Source organism: Bos mutus, chromosome 23, assembly GCF_027580195.1.
Source record: "Bos mutus isolate GX-2022 chromosome 23, NWIPB_WYAK_1.1, whole genome shotgun sequence".
Lineage (NCBI taxonomy): Eukaryota > Metazoa > Chordata > Mammalia > Artiodactyla > Bovidae > Bos > Bos mutus.
In genome coordinates, this window is record NC_091639.1 from 20,321,512 (window position 1) to 20,336,042 (window position 14,531).

At 44.8% G+C, this 14,531-nt stretch overlaps 1 protein-coding gene across 1 annotated transcript; it reads left to right on the plus strand.

Annotated features, from left to right (window-relative positions):
• The first annotated feature begins 855 nt into the window (after positions 1-855).
• Positions 856-13,918, plus strand: LOC102286846 (butyrophilin subfamily 2 member A2). The gene is given in 9 exon segments (XM_070360948.1): positions 856-2,026; positions 2,625-2,752; positions 3,538-3,885; positions 6,850-7,131; positions 8,408-8,462; positions 8,464-8,627; positions 9,028-9,048; positions 9,148-9,174; positions 11,215-13,918. Coding segments are annotated over 8 exon segments (1,605 nt in total). The 5' UTR covers positions 856-2,026; positions 2,625-2,661; the 3' UTR covers positions 11,832-13,918.
• The last annotated feature ends 613 nt before the right edge of the window (positions 13,919-14,531 follow it).

The window sequence follows — 14,531 nt, forward strand, 5'->3', positions numbered from 1 at the left end:
TGATGCTAAAGCTGAAACTCAATACTTTGGCCACCTCATGCAAAGAGTTGACTCATTGGAAAAGACTCTGATGCTGGGAGGGATTGGAGGCAGGAGGAAGAGGGGATGACAGAGGATGAGATGGCTGGATGGCATCACTGACTTGATGGATGTGAATTTGAGTGAACTCCGGGAGATGGTGATGGACAGGGAGGCCTGGCGTGCTGCGATTCATGGGATCACAAAGAGTCGGACACAACTGAGCGACTGAACTGAACTGAACTGAAGGTCTCTTTTTGCCATGTAATGTGTCATAATAAGAGGCTATGAAGATTATGGTGTGAACTCTTCAGCCTAGCACACATAGCCATGGCCTCGCTCACTCTTAAGGAGGCCTCTGTTCTGTATATGCTAAGGGCCTCCATGATTGGAGATTCATTCCTGTGACTCTCAACAAGAGTGACTCTTTTTGGAAATTTAATCTGTAGTTCTTCATTCAATTACTAAACTCAGGTATATATGTAAGTATCCCTTTGCAGAAAAGATGATTTTCCCTGTTGATGATATCTGGTGAAATTTCTACTGATCTCATCTCTTAGGTCAGTTCAGTTCAGTCACTCAGTTGTGTCCGACTCTTTGTGACCCCATGAATCGCAGCACGCCAGGCCTCCCTGTCCATCACCAACTCCCGGAGTTCACTCAGACTCACATCCATTGAGTCAGTGATGCCATCCTGCCATATCATCCTCTGTCATCCCCTTCTCCTCCTGTCCCCAATCCCTCCCAGCATCAGAGTCTTTTCCAGTGAGTCAACTCTTTGCATGAGGTGGCCAAAGTACTGAAGTTTCCGCTTTAGCATCATTCCTTCCAAAGAAATCCCAGGGCTGATCTCCTTCAGAATGGACTGGTTGGATCTCCTTGCAGTCCAAGGGACTCTCAAGAATCTTCTCCAACACCACAGTTCAAAAGCATCAATTCTTCAGCGCTCAGCCTTCTTCACATTTCAACTCTTACATCCATACATGACCACAGGAAAAACCATAGCCTCGACTAGACGTACCTTTGTTGGCAAAGTAATGTCTCCGCTTTTGAATATGCTATCTAGGTTGAACACAACTTTCCTTCCAAGGAGTAAGTGTCTTTTAATTTCATGGCTGCAGTCACCATCGGTTCCCCAAAAGCTGACTCTGAGTCAAGGACTTTGTGTCAGGTTGTCTGTTTGAGATGTAATCCCAAGAAACTGCAAGTTTGAAAATAAATAAGAAGAGAAAGCCAACTAAAAGAAAAATGACATAAAGGGTACATTAATCAGTTGGTTGTCATGTGGCAACGGGGCTCCATCCCATCTATCCAGCACTGCTGTTAAGTCACTTCAGTCGTGTCCAACTCTGCGTGACCCCATAGACGTCAGCCCAGCAGGCTCTCCTGCCCCTGGGATTCTCCAGGCAAGAAAACTGGAGTGGATTGCCATTTCCTTCTCCAATGCATGAAAGTGAAAAAGTGAAAGTGAAGTTGCTCAGTCCTGTCCGACTCTTAGCGACCCCATGGACTGCAGCCCACCAGGCTCCTCCATCCATGGGATTTTCCAGGCAAGAGTACTGGAGTGGGGTGCCATTGCCTTCTCCGATCCAGCACTAAGAAATATGTGAAATTGAGATGTGCTATGCTGACATCATCACCTGCCCACACCCCAACCACTAAACACACACACATACATACACACATAAATGGGGAGGGCTCTCCTGGTGATTACAAGCAACACCAAAATCCTTGGGGAAGTATCAAGGCTTCAAAAGAAAAAAGTATCACGCTTCTGAAAAAAAGAAAAAGAAATTATTAAAAGGCTCTGCACAGCTGTAAGATTTCAATTCCTGTACTGTTTCTGTGTGTTCTGCCCAGTAACTAGTGAGAAAGCAAGCTCAGGGATGCCATTGGCTGGCTGACCCACAGCCGGCTCTGAATCATTCATTGAAAATATTGTGACTTTGTGATCACCAGGTGGACCGGGCCCCGGGGCCCGCAAGCCCCACGCCGCCACTAACAAGAGGTGAAGAACAGTTTTTTTCTCCCCTTCCCGAAGGGTGGCGAATATGCCCCTGGGCGGGTTTAGGGGGAAGAGGGACAGCCAGAAAATCATTATTTGAGCGGAGGGAGGAGAAAAGAAAACGCAGATGTTCATTCTAGAAGGTAAGAAGGGGAGGGGATGCGCGACCGCTCGGGGTGAGGCAAAGGGTGGGAGGCGGTAGATGGGAGGAACAAAACCCAATAAGGGGAGAAGCGAGGACCCGGGGAAGGGAGGCTTCCGGGGGCGAGGGTGGACTTATCTTGGCGTCTAGCCTGAATCGCTGGGAGAAAAGGGAGGGAGGGTTTGGAAGAGTATCAAGTGACGTCTGAAGAAACTCAACTCTGGCTAGAAAAGTGAGCCGAGGAGAGGGGAAAACTGCCTTCCAGATCGCTGTATTGTTGACATTCCATGCAGTGTTTAAAGGATCAATCTATCGGGAAATACTTAAACCGGGAGTCGAAGAGGGCGGCCCAAGAGAGAAGCTGGGAGCTGATGATACCAACACGGGTTACAGGAAAGTATGACCTAGATCAGAACTATGGTGCCAAGTCTCCTTGGCTGATTCTCCACGTCTCTCTAGGTCTCCCGTCGGTGCCTCTCCGGGTGACTCCTCTTGGATGCTTATGGAGCCAGTTGCTTCTCTGTATTTTTCCCTGCCAGGCTTCCTTCTCTTCTTCCACCTCCTCAGCTCGTTTGCACCGATCTCAGGTAGGGGTGTACGCCACTAACTCCTATCAACTTCTCAGAAAGGAAAATCAACACTTAAGTCTGCAAAGGGTAAAGAAGGGCTGCAGTTGTGCTCACTCACCCTTTCATTCTGCACACAGTCATCATATGGATCACAGTCATCAGATGGATCCTAGGCGCACTCCAGTAGCAATCCAGTGAGAGCCAGAAAGCCAAGCTGTATATGTAACTTAAAAATCCTTAGTAGCTACATGTTAAAAAGGAAAAGGAAACCAACCGATGAAACAAACTTTCATAAAACATTTTAACTTCAAATAACCAAAGTATTATTATTTAAAATTTTAATTAATGTAAAATATGAACATAATGTAAATTATGAAATTTATTCTAAATTTTCAAAATTGTGTGTCTTTTACATTACAGCACATGCCAATAGGGACTAGCTAGTGGTGATCACACTGGACAGCTACAGTTTATATCCTATACCGCAGGCACTGTACTGGTTTGGGAAACAGAAGAAAACCTCTGTGAGCTCAGGGTTCATGAGGGGTGATCAGCATAGGCTTCTCAATGTGTTGTTCATGAAGCATTAGTACCCCCGCTAGACACACCTACTAGGTGTTTTTTGTTTTGTTTTGTTTTTTACTACCGACCAGCCGTATCCCTTCGCCCCCAGAATCCTCAGCCCAGGAAGCCCCTATGGCCTTAGAGAGAACATGTCTGTCCCCTGGAACACCCAGTTCCTTTGCTGTCTCAGAGAGTTGATGGCTGGTGCCCTTGTCTGAGTCTACCGCTTTGTGTAACAGTCCAGTTTACTGTCCTGGGACCAGCTTATCCAATCCTGGCCGTGGTGGGAGAAGACGCCACGTTACGCTGCCACCTGTCACCTGAGAAAAACGCTGAGGATATGGAGGTGCGATGGTTCCGGACGCAGTTTTCCCCTGCGGTGTTCGTGTACAAGGGCAGGAGGGAGAGAACAGACGAGCAGATGGAGCAATACCGGGGAAGAATAACTTTTGTGAGCGAAGCCATCAGCGAGGGGAGCGTGGGGCTGATCATACACAACGTCACCGCCCACGAAAACGGCATCTACTGCTGTTATTTTCAAGAAGGCAGATCTTACGATGAGGCCATCATGCACCTAACAGTGACAGGTGCGTGCTTTCGTTTTGTGAGGTTGCTTTTTCACAGCCTGACTCTTGGGGAAAGTTTTTCTCTTCACTCCAGGCCCCCTGCAGATCAGGGGAGTTTGTGCCTAGAATTCCCAGTAAACAGGGAGGGTGGCTTTTCCCTCCTCAAGGACTCAATGGGTTTGCTCTGCTACTGTGGGTATCAGCTCTTGAGACACACACAACTGTCATCTTGAGCAGGGGCGAATGCTTAGTCCCTACAGATTATCCTTATGCCTACTTCTGAGAAATCTCTAAGCATATTTCTCAGTAACATGTTTTAGAATTAGACATTTTTATTGTTAAATAGAATTTGTTGTTGCTTAGTCCCTGTGTTGTGTCCAACTCCTTGTGACCCCATGAACTGTATCCTGCCAGGCTTCTCTGTCCATGGGATTTCCAAGGCAAGAATACTGGAGTGGGTTGTGATTTCCTTCTCCAGGGAACCGTCCCAACCCAGGGATCCAACCTGCGTCTCCTGAATTGCAGATAGATTCTTTATCACTGAACCACCTGGGAAGGCCCATTAAACAGAGTACTCGTGCAGAAAAACTAGTAGAACATTAATGTACAGATTACTGAATTATTATGAGCTACAACCACTCCTCATATCAACAGATAGGATGCTGCCTTCTACAGTGACAGTTTGCAGTTTGACAAAAGGCCACGGACTCTGCTGAAATGTGTTTGCTCATGACAAATCCAAGATCAAGCTGTCAGCAGGTTTGGTTTCTCCTGCAGCCTCTCTCCTTGGCCTGCAGGTGGCTACCCTGGTCTTCCATCTGGGTCCTAATGTGGCCTTTGCTCTATGGGTGTGCATTTCTTGTATCTCTGTGTGTCCTAATCTCTTTTTATAAGGACTCCAGCAGATTGGATCAGGGCCCACCCTAACAGCCTCACATTGACTTAATTACATCTTTAAAAGCCCTGTCTCCAAATACAGTCACGTTCTAAGGGACTGGAGATTAGGGATGCAGCATAAAAATTTTGCAGGGACACAGTTCAATCCATAACATGCTGTTTCTCAAAATGCCCAGCTGAGACAGGTTCCTAGGAGTAAAATGAGAAATAATGAGAAAACATTTAAATATTTTGAGAATATTAAATATTTAATATTAAAAATATAATGAGAAATATTTATCTTCATCCTTAATAGATACTACACATTTGTTTTGCAAAGTGTTTGTACCAATATACACTCTCACCGATCGTATAGGATGCTCCATACCTTTTTCATTAAGTCCAAAGAGAAGTTTTTCACATGTGACTTCAATCTATTTTTTCCTTTCTAGTAAGTTATTTTCCATGACTGTGAGGATCAAACACCATTCTTGACGCTTTTCACTTCCTCTCCCTTCCCTGCTTTTTTCCTTGGGACATATCACCATCTTACAGAGTATGCATTTTACTTATTTATCCAGATTACTGTGTCTCTTCCACTAAAATGTAGTTTTCATAAAGGGTTGTTTTCTCTTTTGTTCTTGCTGTATTCACATCTTTAGAACTGAACCTGAAGCATAACAGATGCTCAGTAAATATTATCGACGGAATAAATGAATCTGCTCCGTAAAGCTGTAAGTGGTCATCACATCGTACCTGAGCTATCTCTATTCTAAGCCTGAGATCTATTTTATTTTTCATCTTTTCCCATGAGCCTCTTACCAGTCCATGCTTTTAATTATCTTTGACATATGCTTTAGTCAGGATTGTTGAGCTTATGCTCTGGTCTAAGCAGCCCTCAAATCCTAGTAGGTTAAATCAACAAAAATCTATTTCTGACACATGAAGTATATCCTTCATGAGTCTGGTGGGGCTCTACTCCATACAGACCTGCCTGGAACTTTATGGTTCACCTTGGCAGAGGGAAAGAGAGCTTGGCAAATTATGGTAAACATGAACCTGGCCTGGCCTATCCCACTCTGAATTGAGTCGTTGGACAATTTTTTGTTTGTTTTACTGTTTTTTTGGTTTGGTTAATTGGCTGGCTGGTTTTGTCCTTCGATCTGTTGTCTCATACTTGCCTTTACTGAATCCCCCTGAAATGTTTTGTAGGATTTCTTCCCAAGTTGTTGAGGTCTTTTGAATCTTATCCCACTTCAGAGTTTCCATGCCAGCCTTTCAATCCGCAACTAGTTGTTTTTTTTATTTTCCATCTTGAAAAGATCAAATTGAGGAAGAATCAGTAAGACTTAAGTGAGGTTTAATTTTGTCTTTGGTATAATTTGTGGAAGGTAAATATCTCTAAATTGGGGCGTAAAGCCTGGCTTTGCACACTAGCTCTGTCAATTCTAAAAACCAACACCTCCTTTTGATTATCAGATAGCTGTGGTGATGAGAAGCCCTAAACCAGGAGAAGGGAGACAGTGCCTTCAAGTCAAAAAGTTTCTTAAAATTCTGCCAGCCTGGCAGGTTTCTGTCCTTATTATATTGAACTTAAAACTTCAAGAAGCCAGAGCTGCTGAGAAGTCCTCTCAGGGCAGAAAGTGAAAGCCTAGACCTGTTTGTTTCTGATCAGAGTGGACACACCCATCCAGAAGTGAGAAAATTAAAATCTCTAGCTGAATGAATCAGTCAACAAACATTTATTAGGAGACAGATAGATGCTTGCTCCTGTGATGGAGTCCGTAGGGAGAGCCCAAAGAAGAGTGCAATGTAAGCATTTCCCCTCTTAGAGATCTCACTTTTTTTTTTTCAACATGTTGGCCTCCTGGTATTCTCCAAAATCAAGGTTTTCTTCCTTCCTTTTCTCCTTACTGTCTTCTTCCTTCCTTCTTCCATCCCTCCCTCTTTCTCCCTTCACAGAAGAGAGTGCATGGAATGTGCCTAATAGTTTTTTCTGGACACCAGCCTCTTGCTTTCTTGCCTCTTCATCACCCAGAGCTGCTTTCCTAATACACTTTTGCTAAGACACTATTACCTCTGTTACAGAGCCCTGGTCTCTCTCCCCAGGCCTGGGCTCTAAACCCGTTATTGAAATGAAGAGCCCCGAGGATGGAGGTATCAGGCTGGAGTGTACATCTGCAGGGTGGTACCCAAAGCCCCACGCTGTGTGGAGGGGCCCTCATGGTGAGACCATGCCCCCCCTGGAAGAGGCTTACTCTGTGAGTGCAGATGGGCTCTTCCTGGTCACCATGGCTGTGATCATCAGGGACCATTCAGTGAGGAACATGTCCTGCTCTGTCAGCAACACCCTGCTCGACCAGGAGAAGGAAACTGTGATTTTCATTCCAGGTTAGTTCCCTGCTCTCTGGAGGCTCATTTCTTTCTTTCTTTCTTTTTTTTCTTCCTGGAGGCTCAATTCATGGAGGCCGGTTGCTCAGCAGACAGATTGGAGCCCAGCAGGAGGATGGGGAGGTAGGGCCATGGGGTAGAAGGATCCTGAGCCCTGAAGAGCTGGAAGCTACAGCTGAGCTGAGGCCTCTCCTTGTCATAAGAGGAAAATCAAATTGTCTCAAAACACAGGGGTAGAAAGCCTCCTTAAGGGTAAATCTGATAGTTGTTTGATCATGGTCCTTATCCTGCAGCAATTTGCAAACATTTAGAACAGTCCTAAAACAATGGACGGTGGTGTGGGTGGGTGTTGTCTGCTGAAGCCCTCCCTTCCTCCCCATGATATTTCCCAAGGGACAGTGTTCAAGAAAGTCTGTCTATAGACATTCATAAATGCATTAAAGAAGTACTAAACAAGTATCTCATATGCTCAAGGTACTGTTCTCGAAATCGAAGATAAATCAGTGAACAAAATACAAGAAGATGCCTGCGCTCGTGGGTCTCACATTCTAGAACAGCAGAGGACAATAAGTGAAATCATTAATTAAAACAAGGAGTGAAGTAATTAAACTGTGGACTGTATCAGATAGTGATAAGTATTGTAGAAAAATATTATATTTAAACTCCTGAGGCAGTTTATCTGGCAGTTTTCAAAGACCCCTTAAGATGCAGATATGATTGGAATGAATTGAAGGCAGGGAGAGTTGGAGGAGACGAATCCAGAGAGGCCATAGGTCTGGATTGTATGGGGCAGTGTAGGCCACAAATGAACTTTGGCTTTTAATCTCAATAAGATAGGAAACATTGTAAGGTTTTGAACAAAGAAATAACATGATCTCACTTAGGCTGCTGTGCTGAGGACAGACAGCAGAAGGGCAGAAGGTATGGACAGAAGCAGGGAGGAGGGTATTGTAATGTTCCAGGCAAGAAGGGATGGTGACTTATATCACACAGTGGCTATGCTGATTCTATATGGCTGGTTAGCTTTTAGTCAGCCTTGTCCCACCCATGGTGACTCAACGTGTTACTTGCTTTTTTGTCTGCTGAGCCCCCAATCCTGGCAATTACTGTGGGGTGAGCCAGTGCAAAGTCGAAGTTTGTTTCCCTAGCTGGGGTTTCTCAGAGAGAAGCTGGTGGAGCAGGGACCTGAGAGAGCTCTTCAGATCTGTGCCCTGAGGGGCTCTCATTCTGGAGCTCCTTTTTCTCACTAAATAGGATTTTGGGGCTCCCTTTTCAGAATCCTTTATTCCCAGAACATCTCCCTGGATGGTGGCCCTGGCGGTCATCCTGCCCTCTGCTTCTCCTCATTGCTGGGAGCATCTATCTCATCAAGAAACTCCATCTGGGAAAAAAGATTCTGTCCATGCAAAAAGAGGCTGAAAATGAAGAGAAAGAAATTGCACGTAAGGAACTGGGGAAAGAACGTGTGGAAAAAGAGAAAGAATGCCAAACAAAAGGTAAAAGAGTAGGAGGACAGTTCACTGTCACACAACTCGGCCAGCTAAAAGCCTGGGAAACAGAGAGGGCATGAATAAAAGCAGCACCAAGGGCTTGGAACTCGCACATCCTAGTAATGAATCCCTCAGACCTGACTTTCTTCCACTCTGCAAATGCTGCATCCATTCACCTGGCTACATGTAGCCCTATCTTGTTGGACAAAAGCAAATCTAAATAAGTACTGATAGTATCGAGCCACCTGATCATATATCATTTCTGGTATCTTGACAGTTCCCTAGGCAGTGTGGGAGGAGGGTGGTGGTATTCACAGAAAAGATCAACTTTTCATTATTTAAGACAAACTCAGACTTTCTTAGTTCTTCTCTTAAAGACATTCATTTGTTTCTATTTCCTTTTCAGAGCAACTTCAAGAAGAATTGCGTAAGTTTAACATTTCCTAAACTATTCCCTGCATGATTTGTATTCTGCTCTCTTAGCCATTATCTCATGAAGCTCATCTCTCTGCCTGTCCCATTGCAGGATGGAGAAGAAACCTCTTACATGCGGGTGAGCGCCTCTAACATTCCCTGAGATCCTGAGCTTTCTCCCCACCAGGCAGCCAACACGACACATTAGAGGAGCAAGGGGGCCCAAGGCTGGCTGGGGAAGCAGGAGCCTGGCTTAGTGCACTAGCAGGATCCCACCCAGTGCTGGATTCTACCTCTGCTGTCAGAGACACTACACAGGTCTTAACGAATTCTATAGTTTACTCCTGACCATTCTTTCTTTTTTAGAATAATTTCACCCATGATCCGGAGAAGGCAATGGCACTCCACTCCAGTACCCTTGCCTGGACAATCCCATGGACAGAGGAGCCTGGTGGGCTACAGTCCATGGGGTTGCTATGAGTCAGACACGACTGAGCAACTTCACTTTCACTTTTCACTTTCATGCACTGGAGAAGGAAATGGCAACCCACTCCAGTATTCTTGCCTGGAGAAGTCCAGGGACAGGGGAGCCTAGTGGGCTGCTGTCTATGGGGTTGCACAGAGTCAGACACGACTGAAGGAACTTAGCAGCAGCAGCAGCATCCATGATCACCAAAGGTCTACCATACATAGTGAGTGAGGGAAGTCACTCAGTTTTGTTTGGCTCTTTGCGATCCCATGGGCATAGCCCGCCAGGCTCCTCTGTCCATGGAATTTTCCAGGCAAGAATACTGGAGGGGTTGCCATTTCCTTCTCCAAGGGATCTTCCCAACCCAGAGATCGAACCCAGGTCTCCCGCGTTGCGGGCAGATTCTTTACTGTCTGAGCCACCAAAGAAGCATAAACACTCAAGCTGCCAAAACCCAGGAAACCACACATAGTAGAGCCCCCCAAAAGTTACATTTTAGTAGCCGTTGTTCTTTGAGTCCTGATTAATTTGAAAGAAGACAATACTGGCTTAGCTGTCTTTAACGTGGGAGATGGTATATAGACTACACAGTGGAAGAGCCGTGTGTGGGAAAGGCAATGAAGTTCCCAGGCCTGGCTCAGGGGTGTGTAGAGGCCAGAAATGCCTTCCTGCTCCAAGAGAGCACTGATATTCTGTGTATAGGGGAGGGGATGTGGGCAAGAGGGAAAGTACAGGGTCCAATGACCTGGTCCTAGTAAGCACTTTTGAGTTTTATGATTTGTCACCTTCTGCTCAAGAACATCATAGAATCCAGCCTTTGCTGGATCCCACAGCACTCAGACGTTTCCTCTTTCAAATTTCAAAATTATCACCGTTAGACATATAAATTTGGAGAAAGAAAAAAATCATTTTAACACAGTTGTTTTGTATTAGATGGAGACTGACTAATAGTAACTGCCAAAAAGTAACTGCAGAGACGGCTGCAGAATGTCAGGGGTCTGAAACATTTCTTATATCTGACAGGTCATAACTGTAGTCATCACACCCATGTTATTAAAGCAAAATGGATGGATATAGTTTCCCCTACCTTTTGCCCTCAGGCAGCAGGATGACTTTGGGGGAGATTATCTTCCTTTTTTAGCTTCTGAAGGGTGCTCTTGTTAGTCATTTAAATCAGTTGTCAGCGGGTTAAACCAGTAGGACACAGAGGACCGTGTAGGGACCCTTTATCACCCTTATCTGTATAGGGAAAAAATCAGCCTTACTTGCTTAATTGGGGGAGGGGAAGAGGATGGATTCTCTTTGCTAGTTTAAGCCAAGTGGGAAACTTTATTCTAACTTGAGCCCCAGAGATCATATATCTTGAATAGAAAAGCTGACAGATCTGAGAACTTTGAGAGAAAGTGGAGCCATTCATTTCAGCTCATTGGCTGAACTTTCTGTATTTCTTAGAGCCCCAGTCCTCCTCTACCCGTGGCAGCGCTCCTGCCACTCAAGAGAGAGAAGTGCAGACTCAGTAATTCAGTTCTATCTGTGAGCTGCCTGGGATCTGGGATCAAGGGGCTTTCATGGAAAAGACTGTTACCCAGGGGATTCTCCCCATGCTTTCTGGGATCTCTCAGGGGAACAGGAGTCAGGTCCTGGTCTCAGGATCTCAGGATCTCACAGTTTTGTGAGATCCCAGGCCTAACCCTGAGATTTCCTCTGCAGCTGATGTGGTCCTGGACCCAGACACTGCTCATCCTGAGCTCTTCCTGTCAGAGGACCGGAGAAGTGTGAGAAGGGGCCCTTCCAGGCAGAGCGTGCCTGACAACCCGGAGAGATTCGACTGTCGGCCTTGTGTCCTGGGCCTGGAGAGCTACTCCTTAGGGAGACATTACTGGGAGGTGGAAGTCAAAAACGTGATGGTGTGGGCTGTGGGGGTTTGTAGAGACAACGTTGAGAGGAAAGGGGAGGCCCTCCTGGTTCCTCAGAACGGCTTCTGGACCCTGGATATGTTTGAGAACCAATACCGTGCCCTCTCCTCCCCAGAGAAGATTCTTCCCCTGAAAGAGCGCCTTCACCGGGTGGGCGTCTTCCTGGACTATGAAGCTGGAGATGTGTCCTTCTATAACATGAAGGACAGGTCACATATCTACACATGTCCCCGTTCACCCTTCTCTGGACCCCTGAGGCCCTTCTTCAGGCTGGGGTCCGATGACAGCCCCCTCTGTATCTGTCCATCTTTTAGAGGGGCCCAGGGGGTCACAGTGCCTGAGGGGGGCCTGGTCCTTCACAGGGCAGAGACCCACCACAACCACCAATTCCCTGGTCTCAGAGCCAGGTAGGGAAACCCAGGCCACCTCTACTACAGCACCGCCTGGAGGAATACTACCCTCCTTCCTTCTGGTCACAGGAGAATCTCCCCCGGGGTTCCCCCGGACATGTCTTCAAGCCCCAGAGCGTGTGTCTCCCTCATTAGGCTATTGCTTTAGTAACTTGTTGCATGTAACCATGGGGCAGGGGCCAGTCTCAGGAACACTAAGTGCTGCCACATGGCTCCCAACCAACAAGTAAGTGTGAGAAAGTGACAGGCAGAGAACCAGCTGCTTTAACATCGGATGACACATTCAGCCCGAGACTGGAATTGACATCAGATACTGTGGATCTGGGGATTCCCTAATAGCTCAGTTGGTAAAAAAATCCACCTGCAATCTGCTGGAGAAGGGATAGGCTACCCATTCCAGTATTCTTTGGCTTCCCTTGTGGCTCAGCTGGTAAAGAATCTACCCGCAATGTGGGAGACCTGGGTTTGATCCTGGGGTTGGGAAAATCCCCTGAAGAAGGGAAAGGCTCCCCACTCCAGTATTCTGGCCTGGAGAATTCCATGGACTGTAAAGTCCACGGGGTCACAAAGAATCGGACACGACTGAGCGACTTGCACTTGCACTTTCACTGTGGATCTGGGGCAAGGACAATGGGACATACTGAGATGTAAGAAGGGCAGGGAGCCAGAAATGGAGGTCAGAGATGGAGGAAGTAAGACAGAAGGTCCATTTCTAACCCACCCCCAGGATTTCCAGAGCACACAATAAAGCTCCACAGGCCTAGATTCAGGATGATCTAGGATGAAGGAGAATGAAGGACGAGGATGCATCTGGGCCTGGCCTGGCCTGGCTCAGGTATCCCTACAATAAACAAGGCGTCAATACTTTGTTATTGGTTGTGGCCTAAGGTTTAAGGTCCCAGATGAGCAGATAAGCATTGGACCAAGTGGATCTCAAAGTTCAGGTTCAGTGAGGAGAGCAGTGCTTTCCAACTTTTTGGCCTCAGGATGCATTTAGACACGTAAAAATTATTGAGGACAGAAAAGTGCTTTTGCTCATTTGAATTATATCTATCAATATGTGTGGCATTAGAGATTAAACTGAGAAATTTTTTAATGTATTTATTAACTTATATTAAAAAAGGAACAAGTCAATTATAGATTAATATGTAAAACATGTTTCAGGAATGATCACTATCTGTTGTCTCCAATATAAAATAAAGTTTATTGCGAAGTGTGGTATTTTTTAATGTTTTTGAAAATCTAATGTCTGGCTCCTAGAAGGTAGCTAGATCCTCACCATCTGCCTCTGTATTCAATGCTGGAATCACAGGTCATGGAGGCTCTAGAAAGCATTATCTACACTACTGAGAGAATGAGAGGAAAAATGACAAATAATATCTTATTATTATTATGGAACAATATTAACTTTGTAGACTCAAAATGTAACAGAGATGCCCCCCCCCTCAAAAAAAAATCTGTGAAACATCCTTTGAGAAGCAGGATAAAGGCTCCTGGAATTGAGTCAGGCATTTAAAATTATGGCATAAATGGTAGTATTGGACTTTATGTAATTCGGCCATCCAATTGTAAAACTTGGCTGAAAAATTTAAAAGATAGTTAAAAAGTTCAAAATTGTATTACTGCAGTTCCTACAGTAAACAAGGTGTCACGATGGACACGTTCTAGAAAATATCTGAAACATTGAACTCGGTGATTTGTTGAGATGGAAAACTGGTTTATTAATGTGCATGTGTTTTATTTTTGGTGCTGTTGACATGATAACATTTGAGCAGTTTTAACTAAAAGCACCCGACTGTAAGTTAGGAAATAAGTGCTACTAATACCTGCCTGTATTAATCTTAGAAAAATTACAGCTTTTCAGTGTTTTGGATTCTATAAAATAAGACTTTGCGTGGGTTTGCATATCTTTTATTATAGTTTGTAAAACACTTTTATTTATTCAGTATCCTTGCTTTCTCATAAGAAATGTACTAATCCTCATTTCACAGTGAAATAGTGTGGTCTAGCAAGTTAAAGTGATTTTTGTTGTTATTTAAGGAAAATAGAGTTTTCATTCTTACTTTTTAAAAAATTGTCTCATCTTTAAGGCAGCTTCTAAACATAAAATTTAGATGTTTTAAGTATTTATTGAAACTAAGCATGAACCCAATGCTCTGCTAATCACTGTATAAAATAGCATAGAACTCAGCTCCCAGCTTCCTTTACTCAATCTTTCATTCATATATTTATTTATTCATTCATTCTCAAGAAATTTATCACCTTTAATGTATTGATCATGTGCAGTCTGTTGTGCCATGAAAGAAATAAACAGGATGATATTATAGAGAAGAATGGGTGGGAGCTAAGGAGGGCTACTTTAGGTAGAAAATTAGATGGTAAAGTTAAGGAGGGCTTCCTGGAGGAAGTGATGGGTCTTCTGAGACTTGAGGACTAAGAAAGATTCCCAAGCGGCAGGAATCTTGTGCCTATAAGCCCCAAAACAGAAATAAACTAACTAGTTAAAGGACATAATCCCCTACTGTCAGAGCAAAGACTGAGAATGGGACAAACAAGTAGAAAGAAGACAGACTCTCTGGGGCCTCATAGCAAAGTGCTGAGAATCAAACTGAAGCAGAATCTTACGGAAAACCAAAGCTCAAGTGAACAGAAAATGTCTGGAGTCACCCGAGTGTTATTATTGCCTCTTCCTAAAAGGATT